The 24,350-nt window shown below is 37.6% G+C and overlaps 1 protein-coding gene across 2 annotated transcripts in view; it reads right to left on the bottom strand.

Moving 5' to 3' along the window:
* SLC35F3 (solute carrier family 35 member F3) overlaps nt 1–24,350 on the bottom strand; it is a 142,676-nt gene that overhangs the window by 105,157 nt on the left and 13,169 nt on the right. The window contains exon 3 of one of the 2 annotated variants that reach the window (XM_070740573.1): nt 310–314. The exons of the other annotated variant lie outside the window; for it this stretch is intronic. Within the exon in view, the coding sequence (XP_070596674.1) occupies nt 310–314 (5 nt within the window). The remainder of the gene's footprint in view (nt 1–309; nt 315–24,350) is intronic. 2 annotated transcript variants of the gene reach the window in all.

The raw sequence follows: 24,350 nt of genomic DNA, 5'->3' as shown, positions 1-24,350 counted from the left end.
CTTATTTCAAAGATAAAGTCTATTCTAACTCTTAGTGATTTCATGGATGCTTTCATGAAGCTTCCTTGGCAACAATAAGGAATACTTTACCATTGTCACCACTGCCACCTTCTTTCTCCTTTCCAGTTTTATTGTTAGCAATTGAATGCAGCAGTTCCTGATGGACTGATCGTCTTTGTATCATACAGAGCTTGTTAGAATATTCATGACTGGGAGAGCCAATGGTAACAAGGTCAGCCAACTGTTTAAATGTTTCGTACCTTCAGTTGAAGATATAATCAATGGATGGACAGAACAATACAGTGATACCTCATCTTACGAACTTAATTGGTTCTAGGAAGGGGTTTGTAAGGCGAAAAGTTCATAAGATGAAACAATGTTTCCCATAGGAAACAATGTAAAACCAATTAATGTGTGCAAGCAAAAAAAAAAATTGCAAAAATGGCACTTTGCTGGGCGCCGGCGCCCGGCTGTCACCTTTTGAAACAGCCGGGCGCTTCTCGGCGTTCTCCTGAACGCCAAACCCGAAAAGTTTGGCAAAAGTTCACATTCCGAAACAGCCGGGGGCTTCTTGGCATCTCCCGAATGCCAAACCCGGAAGTTCGGCAAAAGTTCGGGTTCGGGAGGCCGCTGAGAAGTGCCACCGCCCGGCTGTCACCTTTGCAGAAGAGCCGTGGAGCTGTAAGCCAAAAACGCCCTCCCAGAACCTATGTGAGAGCCAAAAATCAGCTGGCCAGCACACACATGCAAGTTGGAGGTTAGCTAGGGCAATGGTTCACGTGCCAGCAGATATGGCTCTGCATGCTACCTGTGGCACCCATGCCATAGGTTTGCCATCACTGTCCTAGGATATTTCATTTTTCCAGGAAACGGATGGGTGCTAACTTCCTTCACCTATATCCATCCAATTCCTGATGTCTTTAAAATAATATTTCTTCTCATTGCATTTAACAGTTGGGAGGAGAAGAGAAGATAAAGGATTGGAGAGTTTAATAAGCATCGAAGTATTTGTCAAAGGTATTTCCTTCTTATTAGGTGTCATGTTTGGGATCCATGATCTCCAAGCAATAAAATGCTTATTTGAATTTTAGAATTAAATACTGTACTAAAGTTGCAGTTGGAGTGTGTGCTTTGAAAACGAAACAAACTTAAGAGTATATTCTCAATAGCAAATCCAGTTTTGCAATAAAAGAAAGTGAACCAGCAATGTTGCTTACCTAAATATGGGTTTGTTTGAATACTTTATTTTATTTATTCATTTATTTATTTATTTATTTCAAAATATGTACAAGATAGCAGGTATTGGTATAAGCATAAACAAAAACAAATTAGGTACAAGTAAATTTGGACAATAGGATAGTAAGACAGGGATGCTAGGCGCAATGGTGCACTTATGCACGCCCCTTACAGACCTCTTAGGAATGGGGTGAGGTTGACTAAGTTTAAAGGTTTTGGGGTAGAAACCACAGAGTACCTCTTACAAGATCTTTACATTTTTATTATTCTGACATACAAGACACGGAAATGAATAATTCTTAATAAATTAAGTTAATTAAAGTTAATTAAACAATGAGTTTAATTATAGAAGACAAGGCTAAGAAAATAATAAACAAAAGACGGATTGATTATGCGTCATAAAGTATTGTCACTCTCCATGGTACTCTTATGCCTTCTCTAATATCAGCATTCAAAAGCATTAATAGCACTTAAGACTTATATACCATTTCACAACACTTTATAGTAGGGATCTCCAACCTTGGCAACTTTAAGACTTGTGGACTTCAACTCCCAGAATTCTCAGCAAAGCTGGCTGAGGATCTCTGGGAGTTGACATCCACAAGTATTAAAATTGCCAAGGTTGGAGACCTCTGCTTTATAGCGCACTCTAAGCCAGGGGTCTCCAATCCTGGCAACTTTAAGCCTGGAGGACTTCAATCCTGGGAACTGAAGTCTCCCAGGCTTAAAGTTGCCAAGGTTGAAGACCCCTGCTCTAAGTGGTTTACAGAGTCAGCATATTGCTCCCAACAATCTGGGTCCTCATTTTACTGACTTCAGAAAGATAGGAGGATGAGTCAGTCTTCAGCACATCAGAATTAAGACTCTTTCTATCTTGCTTCTTCAAAATTTAACTTACACTTACATAGAATGCTACAGAAAAATAAATCTTGTCTCCACAATTCTAATCTTTGTATAGACACATCATGGGCATCTGAATATCTTTTCCAAGCTTTTATTTGCAATTTACCAGGTTAACGCCTGGAATTCACTACCTGACTCTGTGGTTTCTTCCCCAAACCCCCAATCTTCAACCGTAGATTGTCTACAGTTGACCTCTCCCCTTTTCTAAGAGGTCTGCAAGGGGCGTGCATAAGCGCACCATTGTGCCCACCACCCCTGACCTAATGTCCTATTGTCTTCTTTTATTACTACTTCCTATGTTATGTTTATATATACTACTATCCTATACTTTTTAGACAAATAAAATAACTAACTAAATACATAAATAATGTAGTTCTTTACTATAGTCCATCTAGAAACCAGAAGTTATCCACCATTTCAATAGCTTGTCAGTTTGCACCTGTTGTCACTGCTTTCATTGTGCTCCTTCACCTTCATCACGAAAGCTTGTATATCAACTGCATTTTTAGCTATCAAAATAGTATTAAGTGCATGTTACCTTCTCCAATTTTAAAACCACACTCATTTTCTCTCAAGTAAACCCAGCTTCTTCAAAACCTTATACTAAACAATTATTGTGATGGTATAACTATCATTGCTTTCCAGAAACAAAAAACATTGACAGTCGACATTGCTTCATAAAAATAATAAAAACGAAGATTCTACCCATTAAGCATTGTTACTATATTTTTTGCAGTACTGTAGTTTGCACTCCAGGCAGAACCTTGTAGAACTGTTTTACAAATTATTTTGAGCTTCAAAACATCATTAGAATTTCAATTCCATTTCATCTTTGAACGTTACTCATTCTGCCTACACTATCTTCTCTTTTATTTATCCCTTCAATAACTGCAGTTAATTTAATACTTTTGCATTGTTGTTGTTGTTGTTAGTCACAAAGTCACGTCTGACTCATCACGACCCCATGGACTACGTTCCTCCAGGCTTCCTGTCCTCTACCATCCCCCAGAGTCCATTTAAGCTCACGCCGACTGCTTTCAGTGAATCCATCCAGCCACCTCATTCTCTGTCGTCTTGTTCTTATTTTCCCCTCAAATATTTCCCAGCATTAGGCTCTTCTCCAGTGAGTCCTTCCTTCTCATTAAGTGGCCAAAGTATTTGAGTTTCATCTTCAGGATCTGGCCTTCTAAAGAGCAGTCAGGGTTGATCTCCTCTAAGACTGACCAACGGTTTGATCACCTTGCAGTTCAAGGGATTTGCAAGAGTCATCTCCAGCTCCATAGTTCAAAGGCCCCAATTCTTTGGCGCTCAGCCTTTCTTATTGGTCCAACCTTCACAGACATACATTGCAACTGGAAAAACCATACTATACGCACTTTTGTTGGCAGGGTGATGTCTCTGCTTTTTAGTATGCTGTCTAGATTTGCCATAGCTTTCCTCCCCAGGAGCAAACCTCTTTTAATTTCTTGTTGCAGTCCCCATCTGCAGTGATCTTGGAGCCAAGGAAAATAAAATCTGTCACTACCTCCATTTCTTCCCTATCTATTTGCCAGGAATTGAGAGGGATGGATTCCATGATCTGAGTTTTCTTAATGTTGTGTTTCAAGCCAACTTTTGCCCTCTCCTTCTTCACCCGCATCAAGAGGCTCTTTAGTCCCTCTTCACTTTCTGCCATTAGTGGTATCATCTGCATATGTGAGGTTGTTGATATTTCCCCCCGACAATTTAAATTCCAACTTTTGATTCACCTAGCCCCGCCTTTCTCATGATGTGCTCTGCATATAAATTAAATAGACAGGGCGACTGTTTACAAGCCTTGCCTGACTCCTTTCCCAATTTTGAACCAATCAGTGGTTCTGTGTCCAGTTTTCACTGTTGCTTAACCCGTATATATTTCTCAAGAGCCAATAAGATGGTCTGGTACTCCCATCTCTTTAAGAACCTGCCACAATTTGTTTATTTACGGGACCGTCTCCTGCCACATACCTCCCAGAGACCTATTAGGTCGCACAGAATCGGCCTCCTCCAGGTCCCGTCAACTAAACAATTTAGGTTGAGGGGACCACGGCGGAGGGCCTTTTCTGTTGCCGCCCCGGTTCTATGGAACCAGCTCCCTCTCGATGTTTGCACTGCTCCCACTTTACTGGCTTTTCGAAAAGCTGTTAAAACCTGGCTTTGCCGACAGGCGTGCGGGCTGTGAATATGTTTGTTGATATGGATGTTTGTTAGATTGTTTTTGGGAGGGATTATAATTTGGGTTAGTTACGGGTTTTGAGGTTTTATTGTTGTTGTTCAATTTCTTTTTTATTATTGTATCATTGTATTGTTTTCTGTTATTGTAATAATAATAATAATTATTATTATTATTATTATTATTATTTATTAGATTTATATGCCGCCCCTCTCCGAAGACTCGGGGCGGATCACAACAATAATAAAAACAATGTTACAGTGGAACAAATCTAATATTAAAAGAGAAAAAGACATATAAAACCCTATCATTTAAAACCAAACAACACATACATACCAAACATAAAGTATAAAAGCCTGGGGAAGGTGTCTCAGTTCCCCCATGCCTGGCGATATAGGTGGGTTTTGAGTAGCTTAGAAAGACAAGGAGGGTGGGGGCAGTTCTAATCTCCGGGGGGGAGTTGATTGTAAGCCCATTGGGTGGCATAAAAGTCGAATAAATTAAATTAAATTACATTGTTGTAATCCACACAATCTCCTGCATTAGGAGGGCACATTAGGGCAATGCAATCAGTTCCTAGTTTATTATCCTATAGTCAATATCCCAAATCCTTATACAGTATCAGTAATTTATGAAACATCTCCCTTAACATTTTTCATATTCTTACTAGTTGCTTATAGTAGTCACATTTGACATACTTAAACACACTTTTTCCCAATACAAGTCAAGCAAATAAAGAAGAAAGTCAGGAATGTCAGATATTATATCCTTCATTATATCTGTATTATAATTAGCTTTGTACAAGGTGACAACAATTCCACTTGAAAAGCTCCACAAAGCAGAGTCAATGTGATTTTCTTTATCGAGGCAAGGTGATTTGCTGCAATGAAGCCCTGGGCATGACCTCTGTCTCCTGTCCTTCAGTTTCTGCATGTTCTGCTTTTGATGAGTGTTGCTGGAAAGTCTGTAGAGAAGATCTGTAGTGGCTTCATAAGCAGAGCATATCCAGGCAACAGAATTGCTTCTGTTCACTCTTAAATAAGCAGCCTTCAAAGTTGTATACAATGGTACATCCTAACGGCAAACCTATGGCACGTGTGCCACGCATGGCACGCAGGGCCTTTTCTGTGGGCATCCCAGCCGTCACCCCAGCCCAGTTCCACTCCATGTGCACACATGCCTCCTGCCGGCCAGTTGGTCTTCAGGTCTCTGAAGATGCAAGTGGGGGGGATGTGTATGTGCTTGCGTGAAAGTGTGGCACATGCATGGAGGATGGAGCGCATTCTATTTTCAGCATGCATGTATGTTTATCATTTTTACTTATGTTATGTTTATGCAAACTACTATGCTATACAAGTTTGACAAACAAACAACCAAAAATAAATAAAGCTTAATTTTTAGTGTTTCTGTCCAAGCATTTTAAAGTTAACTACCTATTTACTGAATATGAATGTCACCTATAATGCTGACTAAATGCATGCTTTGCTTTTTTTTTTTTAATTCCTTTCCTGCTTAGAGTTAGGTAAGGGAGTAACTGTGCTGCTGGTAAGGCACAGTTCTCTTTAGTGTCTTATTTCAACTTCTTAGCAGGACAAGAGTCGAGACAGTTGGAGATGAGCTGGGCACAGTGGTTGACCAGGGCATCTTTCATGTCTTGTTGTGCGCTTGTGTACCATATCACTTGAAGACCACCTTCATGACTGTTGTCCTAATCTAGTAGGTTTCACCTGTTCAGTCTGCCGGAATCTGTCTTCACATTAATAATAATAATAATAATAATAATAATAATAATAATAATAATAATAATAATAATAATATCAGTAAACATTGCATGGAGTCTCCTTTATGAGCTTATTATAAAGATTATGCATTGAATAAAGAATATGTGCTCTTCATTAAACTTTACCAAGACACTAGCTGATTTGAATATAACTTGATTGCATCCATATATATACTGGGGGGGTGTTCTTTTTTTTTTTAACTATCCTCTCTTCCTTCAGTGTTTGTAGTTTTTAAAATGAGGATTTGATTGGAATGTTTTTGACATTATTAACAATTACAGTGAGAAGTCTGAAAAGCCTTCTTCTCTCTATGGTGCCAGATCAGCATTGCAGGGAGTCCTGCCCCCGCCCCAATTATTCATAGCAATAAATCTAGTCAGAGGTTCATGCAGGCAGAGCTACATTCCATGACCTTTTCCCCAAGTAAAGTCATTTGAAAGCTGAGAGACAAGGAGGCATGGCGGGTAGTCTCTTCACTGGGAAAAATATATATTAGTTTCTTTTCCAGAAAAACAATCAAACATTTTGACAACTAAAAATAAATGAGATGCATGGAATATAGTTTAACAAGGGTTTATTTAAAAAAATAAATAAATTACTTTGCTGATGATATGCACTTCTGAGTCCAAACAAAGATGAAGAATATGGCAAGAAGTTAAACCACGGTTTGCCTAATTATTAATTAATCAACAAAACACAACTTGCGGAGTTCATACAATGTGCAAAGTCATTCTCTATGTTGGCAAGCAACAATGTTTGGGGTTACATAGCAAATGAAGCCAAAACTTAATAAACCACGTTACAGCTTATTGCAGTGTTTGAGTACTTTATGTGTGGGAATCTACACATACTACTTAAAATTTAAACTGCCATATTTCATATCCACTCCTGATTACATGTGCTCAATGTTGATTTTAAAAAGATTTAAACACATTAAATGTTTCTTGAGAATTTAAGGAGGATCAACAACAAATATCATCTTGCAGAATATTCTTCCAAAACCTTGAGAAAAATTGGATTTGCTTTAAATATATGAACACCTTCAATGACAGCTACATGCATGATATAAATCACTATTATAATAGCGATGTATACAATAGTATTATATTTAAAGTATCAACCAGAAACCATTAAGACAAATGAAACTACATTAATTTTGCATTAAAGATATGGACAAGTATTCCTTAATTACTTAAAAGCTTTCTCAATTGTTCAACAATGGGCAATATGAACTTCCATTTTGTAATATATTATTTAAAAAAAAATATTCAGTAAGTTCTGGGGCATGTTGCACCAAGCATTAGGACTAGAATTTCTCAATTAATTCAACAATAGGCAATATGAATTTCCATTTTAGAATATATTATTTTTTAAAAATATATTTAGTAAGTTCTGGGGCATGTTGTACCAAGCACTAGGACTAGCATAGACGTGAATGTATTCATGTATTCTGTCACTATCCCAAGACTCCAAAATCCTCAAAGAAAAAGTCAAGATGGCTCTCATTAGTTAATTTTATTGTTAAGAATGAAAGAGATTAGTATACAGAAATTGGAATAAGATCTGGAAGAGCTGACCACTCCTTTGAAGCAATTTCTCCATAGCTGTACCCATCCTGTAGAACAGCCTGTCCCATTAGGTTTGTATAGCTCAATTCTATTAGGCATCAGAAAGTTTATATAAACCTAATTCCTTTCTCAGGCCCTGCAGTGGAATGAACAGACCTGCTCCTTGATGATAGTGGTAAGAAATATTTTTGCATTTTTTTTGTCCATAATGCAGAACATGTGCTTCCTTTGTTTTTGATATTGATTGACTTTTGTAGTTATTTATTGTTTTCAACCCTAAGGTGTAAGCCATCTGAGTCATTCTCCATTGTGGATAGAGGCAGCATTTCGGATGGGTTGTCCTTGTTCACCAAGGACAGACCAAGTCTGTTACTTTTTGCTGGATCTGCCTCCCCCTCCCCCCCAGGACCCAACTTTGACGAGACTGAAGAAGCAGACTTGACATGGCTACCAACCAGACATAGTCAACTACAATCACGCTTCCTTTCCTGAAACCGCCAAAAAGGATGGATACCGCCAAGCAAATAGTCAGTCCAAGGGGAAAAAAACAATGATCACAGGAGCAACAATGGCAAAAATGCCACTCCAACAAACAAGGAACAAGTAGTACCGGACCCCTCAAGAGCAAGGCTGAATGCTGGCTCCACCTAATGAGAAAAGGCATATCAAGTAAGACCAACGCCCCTTCTGTGATTGAGTTGGCATACAAGTTGACAAAAAAATAATAATTCCATGTTGGCAACTAGATAAGCAAAAATTTTATCACTCATTTAGATAACGGATTCATTAATATGGAGACTCTGAAAGCCATTTGAGTCTCTTTTCTCCAAAAAATGCAAAGCCAAAGGGCTAAACTACCATTTTTCATCATAGGATTGGTTCTGTAATAGCCATTTTCTCATTATTAATTGTATCTTGAGATACTCCATTTCTTTCCCAAATCCAGATTCAGCCCCAACACATCTTAAAATCCACAGTGTCGGCCTGAAATGGGTATAGTTAGTAATCCATTTATGGCTTGGCAAACTGAATTGCGCAGATTGTGCAAACATGGGAGTCTGAATTATCTCCCTTAATTAAACTAATGAACAAAGACTATAACAAATTGAAAACAAACTACAGCTCTCATTTCTGTGTGTATGTGTTGTTGTTTTTTTAACGGGGCAAAGTCAGAGCCCTGCACTTGTATGTCATGTTACATTTGGCTATGATACAGATGACTCATTAATGGCATTTACAAATGGAAGAAGTAGCAGGTGAGTACAAGAGCTTTCACTGCTAAGTATGTTTTGTGGAAGGATCCAGGAGATGAGTACAAGGAAGCTTATTCTTAGCAATATATGATACGTAAATGATCCTGCAGCATGGTAATTGTTGCAGGTGGAAATGGTCATAAATTAAAAATGATAAAAGTACCAAAGAAATATCCACCAAGCACTGTTCACCAGATGTGCTGGAGTGTTGTATACCAACACAGCTTTCTCCAAAGCAGGTACCTTAAAACCACAAAATCTAGAATATCATTTTGTCTTTCAGTCTGAAATGTGATTTTTCCTACAAATTATTACATTTTGAATTCAACAAATGTAACATCATTCATTCTGAATTCTCCCTTTAAGTTTGTTTTTCTTCAAGATTCTTTCAAAGTTTCAGAGAATCCTTCTGAACAGCATGGCTGCGTCATGGAAGATAAAGACTTCAGAAGGCACCTAGCACAAATAGCATAACGAAGGAAGTAAGATATAAATATTTATCCTCCCATAATATTATAAAATATAAATGAGCAATAACGTATTCCAGATATTCATAATTCCAAATTTGTGCATTAGGCCCCAAAGACTTAGCAATCTATTTATGCACATTATGTATAAATATGCACATTCCCCCTATTTACATGAAAAGCTAACTGCAAAGAAGTTTATTCGGAAAGATCATTTGCTCAAATGCAATAAAATTTAAGTAATTAAAATACTTTTAAGACAGCAAATACAAGATCTGTTAAAATACATAGTCAACATCTCAGAATAGAAATATTAAATTTAAAATATGAGAAAAATGAAGGGAAAGCAAAAAGAACAAGCTGCTCTCTAAATTTTTTTTAACAGAGGCTGTAATTAAGAGGATAATCTTTCCTTTATCTGCCACAAATGCTGAGAAGTCATTTTGACCTGCAGAATTTATGGGACAAAATTATCCATACTGCTTTCTTTCATACAGATGATCAAGAAGATCTATGATGGAAAACATATCGTATTTTTCAGAGTATAAAACACACCTTTTTACCCCGCAAGAGGGTGAAAACTTGGGTGCATCTTATACACCAAATGTAGCCCCACCCAGCCACCCCCACCCTTTGGTCTCTGCCTGCCAGCAATTTACTTCCTTGCAGCAACCAGCAGCAGAGCCTGATTAGCAAAAGCCACTGCTTATCTGCCTCCTGATACTCAGCTGATTGATTGAAGTTGCAGGCAAGCTAAAATAAAAATTAAACTAAAGCTGCACAGAGGCAAATTGCTGCAGGGAGAGGCAAATTGCTGCAGGGAGAGGCAAACTGGCTGTTTGTTTTTTGCTGCAAGGAGGTAAGTCAATACCTATAAATGTCTATAGAATGTTCAAATTATTAGACTTATTTTTAAAGAACTGCTTTATTATTGTTCTAGATAACTTAACAAAATGAAGAAGCTTTTTAAAATAAATGCTTGATTTGAAGAGGCCCAGTGCTATTGTATCTTCTTCTAAATAGCAGAGAATACTTCCAGAAAGCTACATCAATTTTAAAGATCTGTAAAAGTATACTCTGAAATGTCCTGTTGTAGTATTATATATTAGTATTAAGATAAGGCAACTAAGTTAAAGCCTGGCTTAGTCATGTTTCAAGTAGATCTATTTAAATAATTGGGAGGAGTTAGTGTGATTATATTTAAGAAAACTTTCTGGGATTAATATACTGCCATAATGTACATTTCTCCAATTCTTTGCTATTTCTATGGGTCAGGCACACATGCACAGAAAAACACAGCAAATAGTATATATCAGTGATGGCGAACCTTTTCCCCCTTGGGTGCTGAAAGAGTATGCGCGCACGCCATCACACATTTGCAAGTGCCCACAGCCATAATTCAATGCCTGGGGAGGGTGAAAACAGCTTCCCCACCACCCTGGAGACCCTCTAGAGGCTGGAAACAGCCTGTTTCCCAACTTCTGGTGGGTCCAGGAGGCTCATGTTTCACCCTCCCCAGGCTCCAAAGGCTTCCCTGGAGCCAGGGAAGGGTAAAAACACCCTCCCCCATCCTCCCGGAGGCTCTCTGGAAGCCAAAAACACCCTCCCAGAGCCTCTGTGTGAGCCAAAAATCAGCTGGCTGGCACACACATGCCCGTTGGAACTGATCTAGGGCAACGGCTCATGTGCCAGCAGATATTTATTTTATTTTATTTATTAGATTTGTATTTATTAGATATGCTTCCGTGTGCCACCTGTAGCACCCGTGCCATAGGTTCACCATCACTGGTATATATCATCTGTGCTGTCTGCTGTTTGGCAAATTTCTGAGAGACAGAGATCTTTTCCCCTAATGTGGACCATATGCAATTTTAATGCAACTAGTAATATATCATTAAATTTTATTTTATTTATTCTACGCATTTTTGAAAATAATTTATGTACACAGAGAGAATGAAAAATCAAGAAAAAATATTTCTTGCATGTACCATACCTTCAATAAGCTGTTACATTACATATTACTGCAATGTTTCTTATTCTATTGGAATATAAATTTGTGATTAAACATTTAGATAAATGGCTGATGCTTAGAGATGTAACATCCAATGAGTTGCACCAATAAGAATCTGCAATTTCATTGGGTTATTTCTTGAATTTTAGTTAAGTTAAAGGGAGGAGAACCCTACCACCGTCAACTAAACTAAGGTCTTTGCAATTTTATACAGGACCTGTGATTTAAAATACTTTTTTCCAATTAAGTTTTTCTTATACAAATTGGATATGGTACATTAAGTTTTGTTTCCTCATCGAGTTGCTTTAATTTAGCCCTTTTATAATTTAGCCTTTATAGCAGTGAGGAATTATATTTAATATGAAGATGTTGTGAAATATAATGAAAAAGCTCCTCCTTCTCTGACTACTTTTTCTTTAGCCCCGAGAACACTCAGTCTTGCAACCCTTATTCTGCATTAAATATATTCAGGTTCAATCCCTGGGATAGTCTACTGCAAGGGTGTCAAACTCAATCCCATTGAGATTTTGTTTGACCTGGGGGGGGTTAAAGGGGGCATAGCCTAGTCACCACAGCTGACTGGGTGAGTGTGGCTGGGCCTGGGGTGAAAGGGGCCAGTCCCTCACCATCTCTGGGATGGCCCGCAGGCCAACTCCGCAGTCTATCATGGACCGGATCTGGCCCAAAGACCACTCTTGACATCCTTATTCCCGAGTCTACGGAGAGGGACGGCATACAAATCTAATAAATAAATAAATAAATATTCTACTGGATCAACCAACAAATGATGACAGAGATTTTTGCCTAAATCTTGAACAACTGATAAAAATCAGAATAAGTACCATTGATCCAAAGGAACATAGGAAACCTCCCAATCTGTGCCTTCAAAATATATTCTACTTACAACTTATAAAAGTCTGAAATCTTGATGCCTGAGAATTGTACAAGTTATAAACCATATAATAAAGAAGATAGCAACAAGTTGGAGAAGTCCAATCTAAGATACCAAGGAAGACATAAGGCACCCTCCTATAATTCCTGTGTTCATCAGTTCTACAATACGGATACAATTTCTTATCATGCAGTCTCCTGGTAATCTTGACAAGCACTGAAAAGGACAGGGACCAGATGGACAATGTGGGACAATCCAGATTACAGAGCAGAAAGATACATTGGAGGGGTGTCAATAATCTACTAAACTTAAGTCTACAAAAACAGAACTACCAAATGTATCTTTAAGCCAAATATTAATTTAAAAAATCATTGTTTGCCCACTAACAAGAGCTGGAAGAAGATAGGAAAGAGATAACAGACTCCTCTTTATGAAAGAACAAGAGGCTGTGGCCTCAATCATGGATTTAAAGACTGAGTTATTTCATGTGGGAGTAGTAAGTGGTGGAGTACAGTACTGTATTGGTTTTTTGGGAAGCTGTCCATGGTACTGAAAAGTTATCCTTATTGCTCCTATAGTTTCTAAGTCTTAAGTCAGTAGTGCATCATGTTTTATGGTGGAAGTATTTCAGGTTTGCTTAATATCTGGTAATAAGAATTTTTGGAAGAGCCACTGTTAGTTTAAAATTTGAGAATACACATCTGTCTGCTAATTATGAGGTGAGAGGATAAAAAACACTCTGGGAAAGGTAAAGATGGTGGCAGAGGAAATAGAAGGGGGAGGAAGAAAAGGAGTAGAGAGAGGTAGAGGGGGGTGAATGAATAATGAGAGGATACTGTCTTTATTATTGTTGCTATTACTGATTTGGCTCTATTAATACTAACATTCAAAGATCTACAGATACAGCAATGTGTACAAAATTTTAATACTGTATAGGGGAAATTCTAAAGAATCTTTATATGGTAATATAAACCTTTCACTAGTTTTTAAAATCAGACTATGACTAACTATCAATGATTTTTATCAAGAAAAATGCAAATATATCTGTTTATAATTTGATCCTCATATTATGAGCCATGAAATAAGAACTGCTTTAGCACTGAATAAGAACAGGTAATGTTACAATCTTATACAAGAAAATCATGTAGAAACTGAATGCAGTGCCCAATTGCTGGATTTTGTTTTCACCTTGGAAAAATAGAAGCAATTACACTGGAACAAGAACTCTGTCAATCCTTTAATATTGGGCACAATTCTTTCTGAGAAAAGAAAATATATAACCCATGACTTTGCTATCAACACTTTATTTTATTTCTCCATGTATTAATGTATTCTTGACTGTATTAATACAACATAATTCTTCAATTGTTACCTTGAATATATTAAGACCTCACCTACAAAAAGATATTGACAAAATTGAACGGGTCCAAAGACGGCCTACAAGAATGGTGGAAGGTCTTAAGCATAAAACGTATCAGGAAAGACTTAATGAACTCAATCTGTATAGTCTGGAGGACAGAAGGAAAAGGGGGGACATGATCGAAGCATTTAAATATGTCAAAGGGTTAAATAAGGTTCAGGAGGGAAGTGTTTTTAATAGGAAAGTGAACACAAGAACAAGGGGACACAATCTGAAGTTAGTTGGGGGAAAGATCAAAAGCAACAAAGATCCTTGGAACAAACTTCCAGCAGATGTGGTTGGTAAACATGCCTGAGATAAACACAGATCCATCCTAAGATAAAAAATAAAAAATAGTATAAGGGCAGACTAGATGGACCATGAGGTCTTTTTCTGCCGTCAGTCTTCTATGTTTCTATGAAATTCCAGTGGAGCAAATTACATCTTATATTTCAATAGGTGAACTCAGAGTGTCATACCCTAATACTTCAGCTATAATTTGATCCCTCTCCTTTCCTGTACCCTCCCCCTCAATGTGGTAGGTTTGGCTAAAATAGATAAACAGGCTCACTATCACTCACTTCCATGGCTGAGGATGCAATTCATCTTAACTTGTATTCCATATTGGCTCTGCAATCTTCTCCTGGATCAGTAGTAAGTAATGGTAGAAATCATGCTAAATTACTGTAATATAATGCATCCCTTATTTCTTTGATTATTCTAAAATGAATCCAAACCTAAATTTCAAAGATGAAAACATTACAGACAGTCCTTGACGGTTAATGACCGTTCAAAGTAACAACAGCACTGAAAAAAGTGTGATCGAAATTCAGATGTTTGGCAACTGGTTCATATTTATGACTGTTGCTGTGTCTCAAGGTCATGTGACCTTCTGATAAGCAAAGTCAATGGGGAAGCCAGATTCACTTAACAACCGAGTTATTAATTTATCAACTGCAGGGATTCTTAACTTAACAACCAAGGCAAGAAAAGGTCATAAAATGGGGCAAATATCTCACTTTACAAGAGAAATCTTGGGCTCACTTGTGGTCATAAGTCAAGAACTACTGCATCTGTATTTATTTGAAAGTATTTTTTCAATTATATCCCACATTTCCTTAAAGAAAAACCAAGGTAACATATATAATACTATATGGCTTCCTCTACAGTAATCCCCCCCCCACACCCAATAATCCTATGGTGTAAATTGAAGAATATTGACTGGTCTGAAACTGCTGAGATATGAATTACACATTGTGAATAACACATTATTGTCACAATAATAAATTTGAGGTGCAATAAGATTTAGAAAAAGGAATTTAGCACAGGACATTTGCAATCAGACAAAAAGATAGAAAATTTATTTCCATCTGCCATATTTAAGTAGAATGTTTGGTTCATACTGAAGGTTTAATCAGAAATCACATTTTAAAAATTGTGCCTGATGTTGTATATTAAATGGATCACCACTACCTGGTACCCAATCCCAGGTTATATAAATCTGCCTTGCTATTATGTGTGAATTTAGCCTTTGTCTGTGCTGTAAGTGCTTTCTCACAAGGACCTGATTATGTGAATTTTGTCCTTTACTCTGATTGTTCTTTGGCTAATAAAACTCATAAAATGAATTGCACTCAGTTCCTTAATTTGCAATGTCTTAACAACTGTGTAAGAGGAAGAAAACAAAAAGATTATATCAATATAAATGTCCTATGTTAACCTTAATACTTCTTTCTTTAACCAAAGAAAGATGAGCATTATATTTCCTGAATAGTATCGCTCTGAGCTAGAAAACATCATAAAACCCGTGGATATCTAGGAACACAGCGCCTCTTCTATTGGGGGGGCAGCGCTTCTGGTGCCATTCTTGAGCTCCACATCCAACAAAACAGATCTGGAAATGGTTGCTGATATTTCTTCTCTCCTTTTTCATTGCAAATCTTGCTCCCTCCTTCCACTCACTGTACATTTTCCGGGGAAAGTCTACCAACCTTTTACCCCACATAAAACCTTATCATGAATCAGGACCTAGTAGAATTACATTTTCCCCCTGAATAACTATTTGAGAGGATTTAGAGCCATGTTCAATGATGCTGTATTATGTTTTTCCTTCTATGTCCTTTCTCTGCAATTTTCTTTACATATACAAACAGAGGATCTGTCAAAATGCCTCAGGACTGCATTTCTCATAATTCAATACTGTTTCTCCTTATGACATGGTGGCATCTGAAAAGCCAGTCATAGTGTGCCACGGAAACTGCCTGTCCAATTACTGGCTGTGTGTTTGCTTCTGTTGTAAATAGTTCTATTTGATGGCCAATTATTTATCTTGGAACCAGCAAATGAACTCTATGCTAGTAATGTCACTCTGTCCTGCAGTACTACAGGAAAAAAAAGCTTATTAACCAGAGTATATGATGAACTGCTTCTCCACTATAGCAGGCAGCTGTCCATTGTAAATAACAATTGCTTTCTTGATCAGGTAACTTGCAGTTGGGTTTTGCAAAGCTTAGGATGGCATACTAAGCTTCAAAAAACCCTTAAAATCCAATTTTCTATTTCAGGTGCCTATTTTACCAGCCACAACAGAGGATTTCATCAAAATAATGGACTGGAGATTTGAAGCACAGCCTACACACAGAGGTGTAATTAAATAAAAGGTTTGCCATGAAATCCAGTGAATATAGTCTCTGGCCAGCATAATGGCCACGTAATAGACCTATTTTGAAGATAAAATTTGGCAGTATATATTATTCTCGTCACTTCAATATGGTACAATTATAATCCAATAGGGACTGGAGAAATTGGATCCAAAGCAGGAGGAAAGTGACTGGATGACTTCAGATAATAAGACTGGCCTAAACTTTTTCTTTGATAGCAATAGCAATTGCACTGATATACTGCTTCATAGTGCTTTTACAGCCCTCTCTAAGCAGTTTACAGAATCAGCATATTGCCCCCAACAATTTTACCCACCTAGGAAGGATGGAAGGATGAGTCAACCATGAGCTGGTGAGATCTGAACTGCTGAACTGCAGTTATATGATGCATCATATAAGAATAAAATGGGGCAATCTTTTCAAAAGATTATAAATAATTTAAAAAACAATACAGAACCCCAGCAAATCACAAGCTATAATACGGAATCCATTTTTTTTAAAAAAAAACATTAAACTCTTATCCTGCCTCAAGTAAAATCATAAATGTTTGCTGGTTTTCCTTCCCATCTGTAGTCATGTCCCTATATTAGTACACAAATTTGCAATAAGGAGAACATTGATAATTATAAATAAACCTAGTACTTAATTTCTGTAAGATATGCCAACACTTAAATATACTTTAAGTTTTACCTCTGTCAATGGAAGCTTATGAATAATCAAATATAATTCATACATCAGTATTTCTTTAAATTTAAAGCATATTTAATTTTACTGATCAAAAATTGCACCTATTAGATATGCTTTTTTAATTTAACTGGCACAAATACTTAGCTGGCCAAAGTATTCTACCCCTTGCTGCTCTTTGTTATTTCATCTTGAACTCAATCACAATTACAGCTGCTCCTAAATTTCCTCGATAAAAGGAGAATTTTAATTTGAAATTGCAGAACAACAATTGATTTTATTGAAGTGATTAGGAGACATGGACCCAAAGCTCTTGGTCTAATATTTATAATCTCTGCAGCAGTGGTGGGATTCAAATTTTTTAACTATCGGTTCTGTGGGCCATGGCTTGGTGGGTGTGGTTTGGTGAGGGTGGCAGGGTTAGGATATTGTAAAATCTCCATTCCCTCCCCACTCCAGGGGAAGGTTACTTCACAATCCCCATTAACTCCTGATCAGATGGGATTTGGGGGGCAAAGAATAGATGGGAGCAGGGCCAGTCAGAGGAGGTATTTCCTGGTTCTCCAAACTACTCAAAATGTCTGCTACCGGTTCTTCAGAGCTGGTCAGAACCTGCTGAAACCCACTTCTGCTCCGCAGAATGAAAACAGATGCAGCATTTTTAATACAATTCTAAAAAATAATGGTCCTGTATTACATTATTTCACAGGGCCATGAGACAATGCTTCCCTTGCTTCCCAGCTCTGAAATGCTTAGAAAGATCTTAAGGAGATATCTAGTGCTGCACCAAATCTTATGCCACCAACATAAAACAAATATTGTAGTGCAAGTCATTATCTTATTTTCTTCTATAATTCCTCCATGCCAATTGTGACTCAATACTGACACTAAGGTCAGGACCTAAAATATCATTAGCTTAACCTAGTGCTTGGCAGGAGGTGCCGGCGGTAGACACAGGTGGTGAGAGAAGGAGAGGGAGCCACGGCTGCGGCCGTCGCCATGGATGGGCCGGTGCCGAGTCTCCCGGTTGCGGCTGCTGCTCTTTAAACTTTTGGGCAGAGCACTCAGCCTCCCCTCCCCAGAGGCACATGGTGGGCTGGCAGTAGAACGGGGAGCTTGCACATGCGCGACATTCAGAGCAGGAAAAACCTTCGCTGGCAGAAGACTTCCCCACACTTTCCTTGTCACTCCTCCCCCAACTCCGACGCCTGACTCTGCTGTGCACCCTTGGAAAAGACTGCACGGGGGGTTGTTTTTGTGTGCACAGCAGCGCGGCTGCGCACCTTAGAGGGAACACTGGTTGGGGGGAGCGCAAAATATTTCTTCTTACGGGGGGCATAACAGAAAATAATTGAGAAGCACTGGCTTAGCCTGACTGCCAAGGAAACTGAGTTCTTTCAAGATCTATACAGCACTTTGCATTTTACATGAAAGACAAAAGACTTGTAAACAAATTCTTCCCCTTTCATGATCACATTTTTATTCCCTTTTGTATTCAACTACAAATCTTATATTCTTCATTAGCCACCTCCTTGTTCTCCATTCTTTGCTCTTTTGTCTAGTTATTTCCCAGCAGTCACATTCAGCTTTTCCACTAACTGTCAAGGACTTACTTGATATTCAGTGCTTTTACTAATTTATTTATTAAGAGTACAATTCTGTTCAAGCAATCTTTCATTGTAGGCAATGGCTATTTTCTTCAGTTAAATATCACTTGCTTCCTCTATAGGCGAAATACAATAAAAGAATTCATTATTTGATCACTGAAGACAGACTGCCACTTTCAACATACAAATCAATCAATTTTAATAGAGGTCTCAGCTCTTAGTATTAGACTTATTTTTATAAATGCTTTCTTCTTCCGTATCTATCAGCATACAGAGATTGTTTCCTATGGCCTGATACATAGAATTTTAAATCCCCCTTCTCTTTTATTGATGTAATGAAGATAGTGCCACTGTAGCAAATCTTTTTCAGAATTTTTTCTCTTTGTCTTTTGCAGAAAATACTGCTTGCTCCCCTTAAGGCTATGTAGAAATGTGACAAGATAAATGGAATCTTCCTTCCTAGCACATTCATTAAACAATATAGATACTTTCACATACAAAATGCCAAATCTATTCCAATAAAAATTTCAGTATTTCAAAGACATCCAGAATAGGATTAGCCAGGATTCAGGGAATATTGCTGACGGAAATTATAACTAGACTTGCTTTGTGATATAGGTGCTAATTTTGATCAGCCTTAACTTATTCAATACTATTTTCTCCTGGGTGCAACTGAATAAAAAAGTTGTAAGAGCACAATTGCATCAATGTTTACTATTTATTTATATACAATCCAGGGGTGAAATACTCCCAGTTCGCTCATGCCTGTCATTCGTCAGGGAGCTTAAGGCTCTGCCCACCTGTCTGGATGCCACCATTTGAGTTCTTTTACCCTCTGTGCATGCACAGAACGCTTTGCACATGTGCAAAAGATAAGAGAACCCAAATGGCGGCATCCGGACAGGTGGGTGGAGCCTCATGCTCCCTTCGCGACTGGCTTTCTGACGATCGACAGGCACAAGTGAACCAGGAACATTTCATTTTTCCTCTTAAAAGAACTAGGAGTGCACAAAATCATGAAAGTACATCACTGTGTCATAATTGAAACATTAACATATAGTCTAAATGGAAATACCTACACTCACATACACACTTGTAGAAACAGTGCCAGCAAATAGTAATTTAAGAAACATGTTATTTCTTTTATTTTTACTTTAAAAAATATATTTTTATAGATTTTTATAATATAAAAACACACACACAACATATAACAAGTGCTCAGTGATTATGCCCACCACCAGACAAACATTTGTACCCCACCACCAATCGGGGGTGTTTCTTGTATAAATCATTTTAACCCAAAAGCGAAATATTTATTTACATATTATAAAGTGATTCCAACTTGTTTCTTATAGCTTGGTCTCGGATCCTACTCGCCATATATCATCATATTGTTTATTTTAAGAACAATGTATTACTTCATGCAATATATTATCTCAGAGATATCCAGATGAATAAAATACAACTTGAATGGAATTTATAAGTGGAGATGCCATCACTGAGAAAGGTCAAGAAAAAACCCCCTCAGTTTTTCAACCTTGGCAATTTTAAAACCTTTGATTGGGGAATTCTAGGAAACAAAATCCACATTTAAAGTTCCCGGTTTAAAGGTTAAAGGTGAGGAAAAACTGGCAGAGAGCTATGTCCCAAAGGTGCTTTTTCAAGAGGCAACTGGACTTTATTTTGTTTCTTTGAAGATGCTTTTAGAAACAAAGGTTACTCTTTTCAAGACAGCAGTCTACATTTTACACAGAGAGGACTACTGATATGAAACATGTCCAAAATGTGGAGTTTGTTGTTTTCAAAAGTGTGGCATTTGTGCAGGGGTGGGATACTAGGTGGAACACCTAATCGGGCTCAAGTCTGCGGTTCTGGAGCTCCCATGAGTTCCAGCGGAGTTATGCTGCTGCGCCTATGCAGGTTGTGAAATCATGCATGGAGACACTGGTCCGTCCACGTTCCGGTGAAGTTTTTTACTTCCGCGCATGCGCGGAAACAAAAAACCTTGCCGAAACATGGGCACACCTCCAGAGCCGCGGAGGCAAGCCCAATTTGGTGTTCCGGTTAGTAGCTCACCACTGCCTTTGTCTGAAAAAGAATGCAAATGACCAACTATATGCAAGGAACATTAAGCCTTCTATTCCCCACCACCCAGTCAGAGCTGAAGATGCTTCTTGGATGAGAAGAAAAATGTCTTCAAAGAAAGAAAAGAAAGTCTAGGTGCCTCTTGAAAAAGACACCTTTGGGATAACCATAACTTGGATGGCAGAGAGTCTCTGTTGACATTTGGTATAGAGCTATACACACAAGTGGGACCATAAACAGAGCCATTACTAACACTAACCAACAGTACTGGGGATGGAGTAAAGTTCCTCTCAAGGGAAATAGTACTGGCCAACATTTTCTCTGGGATACCAGTAGACTGTAGAATAAATCAGCTTGGCTTTCCAAGATGGCTGAAAAATCTCATCACACAAGAGAGGCACTGATTCAAAATAGTCATAACCTTTTTGTATGGGCATGAGGCCTCCATCACTGACAGTATTGTTCTTTGTAGAATTCCTGGGATATAAACAGGATAACTGCCCTCCTAAACAGAGCACCAGGAATGCAAATATATTTATCCCATGTTTTGCTTTCTCAGCCCTTTTGTCAAAACATTCACAATTGTTGTTTTCCAGCTAAATAATTTAATTGGAAAATGGGGGAAGGAAACATGTTGTTTCTGTTGTAAAATGGATTGCTTTCCTCTAGTAGGCTCTGCCTTTCTTAAATACCATACTATTATGTTAAAACAAGGGGAGCTTACTGGAAAGTAAAGTCTTCTGCTCAAATGACTTTTTTTTACCTTTAGCAAAATTTATGGATACTACCTGAATGAATAAGAATTCTTGAGTTCTAATATCATCGCATTAACTTTCATCACAAATTTTCTGGCTGCCATGATTTTTGCTGCCTTCCTTCCCTAAAGCCAAACGTTCTGTTTCTGAATATAATGATTGATTATGTGCACCAAGTCATTGTTGACCCTTAGTGACCACACTTATAGATTTTTCCCCCATGAGTTTTTTGAATATAAGCCCTCCACAAAAAAGCCATTATCATCTTTTCACATCCTAGCCTCCTGGTGTTAATAATACATAATAAAATAATACATTAAATACCGAACAGCTTGCTCATCTTTCATAACCACCAAAATCTAATGCTTGAGGCAGTTACCCTCCTCCCTCTAATTATACTGCCTGTCCTATTGCTTAATGAATGTACAGAGTGTTAACATTATATTTCTTGACCTTAAAAGTTCAATCTGATGCATGCCTATTTTGAAGTAAATTGCAATTAGTTCAATGAGGCTTATCTCAAATCTTGCAACAGAAAATTGCAAACCTCTCATTTGGCTTTCTATCCTACAGCTAGCATTACAGGACAGCTGACTGTCCCATAATTACAGCTTTTTCCTGTGCATATTTTATACACAAGGAATTTGACATTGGTGCGTATACAAAAGCATATGCACCAATGACAATTTCCTTCTGTGTCCAATCACACATTGCCAATAAGGAACTGAATTCTATTCTATTCTATTACTCTATTCTAAAGAAATATGTGAATCATTGAATTAAAAGAGCTTAATAAAGAATATAATCAAGTGTGAACTGTAGTAAACTCACTATTATATGGAAATATGTAGCGACATTTGTTTTCCTAAACATTTTTAAAATGAATGCTTTTGTGGCTCATTAAAGTGAAGAAATATAGAAAAGTTAACACAACTTTGACAACTTTTAGCACTTTTTCTGAAGTGATAATGTGCTTGGCCTTTGAAGAAAAATAGTATACATATGTATTAATGAATGATTATAATGCTTCCTATCTTTAATACTTATAACATTCTTCACTGAACCAATTAACGGAATAAGCTGATAAGAAATTTCAGTAGAACATAGAAAAAATGATTTGTTTTCAAAGCCCCCCCCCCAAAAAAACCCACTTTTACCCAAATTCCTTTCCATTTTCCGCAATCTAGGATTATTTTATGAGAGAATGAAAGAAAAAATGTGTACACACATAAACCATTTAAAGCCAAGAATGAAATGTAGCACAGCTACTGTCTCCTCTGGAAGACACTAAATAACATACATCCCACTGAACCAACATTTGACACTTTTTCATATACAATATCCTTGTTGCAAGTAGAAAAGAGATTTTTTTAAAAAAAATGCCTCAAGTGAAATTTGAAAAAGTCACACAAGGACATGGACAATATATAATATGAATGGTAACAGCTATGGAGAATAAAAGATTCACTGGATTATGCCTAAGCAAAAAAAATATTGTCAAGTTCTCAACATCTTTGTGTCATTACTACAAAGCTTGCATATCCTTCTTCATTTCCATTTCTTCAGATATTTTTCTCTGATGTGTTCTGCTCTTTGTATATATAGTTAGATAGCTATAATGAAATGCAATGGTAGTATTGAGAGCAAATTTTCAGAATAGAAAAAGATTTAAAAACACATCATTGTATTTTGATTGAAAGGAAAACAAAACGAACCATTCAGGTGATTTATTACTGAAAATGAATTTTGGTGTTATTGTTGTTATTACTAGTGTTGTAGTTCCTAGTTTCAAAAAATTAATTGGATGTGAGCACAGCTGCAATGCTGACAAACTAGGTACTGCCTGTGACAAATAACAATTTTATGAATATAACAAACTTATTATTCATGGGTTTCACACATTCTCTTTTAACCAAGAAACTGCTTTTTTCACCCCAAGAAAACTCCAGTGCATTCAAGGTCTGTTGTAATGGCCATTGGCCAAGCATCATTTTGGAATGTTGTATTTTGTAAATATATAAAAATAGATCTAAGAACGGCCATTGCCCAGTGTTTCCCAACCTTGGCAACTTGAAGATATTTGGACTTCAACTCCCAGAATTCCCCAGCCAGCATTTGCTGGCTGGGGGATTCTGGGAGTTGAAGTCCAAATATCTTCAAATTGCCAAGGTTGGGAAACACTGGTATAGCCAATGTCTACAAGCTTCAAGGAGGAAAGAAGGAGGGCCAGTAATCCAAAACTGTTTCCATGCTTTATTCTCTAAGTTCATATTAATAATTCCCCAGATTTTACATCTTTATTTTATTTAAACTATAATGTCTATCATCAATTGGATTACCTAAATACTTCACCCTAAATCAGGGGTCTCACACTCAATTTACCTGTCTGGGTGAGGCTGGGCCACATCAGGTTTTCCGCAAGAAAAGCTCTTGCAAAAACATTCCAATGTTATCAAATGCCTTTATTTTTTCATCTTGTTTTGTGTTAAAAAATAAACATAAATTAACAAATTCATAAGAAAATAAATAAATAAATCAGTAATAGATAAATAAAATGAAAATGAAAATGATAATAATAACAATACAGCAGATATAGAAGAGTGAAGAAACCGCAGTCTGCATTGGTTGCCGATCAGTTTCCAGTCACAATTCAAAGTGTTGGTTATGACCTATAAAGCCCTTCATGGCACCGGACCAGGATATCTGCGAGACCGCCTTTTGCCGCACGAATCCAAGCGACCGGTTAGGTCCCACAAAGTTGGCCTTCTCTGGGTCCCGTCGACTAAACAATGTCATCTGGCGGGAGCCAGGGGAAGAGCCTTCTCTGTGGCGGCCCTGACCCTCTGGAACCAGCTCCC

Source organism: Erythrolamprus reginae, chromosome 1, assembly GCF_031021105.1.
Source record: "Erythrolamprus reginae isolate rEryReg1 chromosome 1, rEryReg1.hap1, whole genome shotgun sequence".
Taxonomy (NCBI): Eukaryota; Metazoa; Chordata; class Lepidosauria; order Squamata; family Dipsadidae; genus Erythrolamprus; species Erythrolamprus reginae.
The sequence above is the reverse complement of the archived record's forward strand: the minus strand, read 5'-3'. Positions and strand labels throughout refer to the sequence as shown.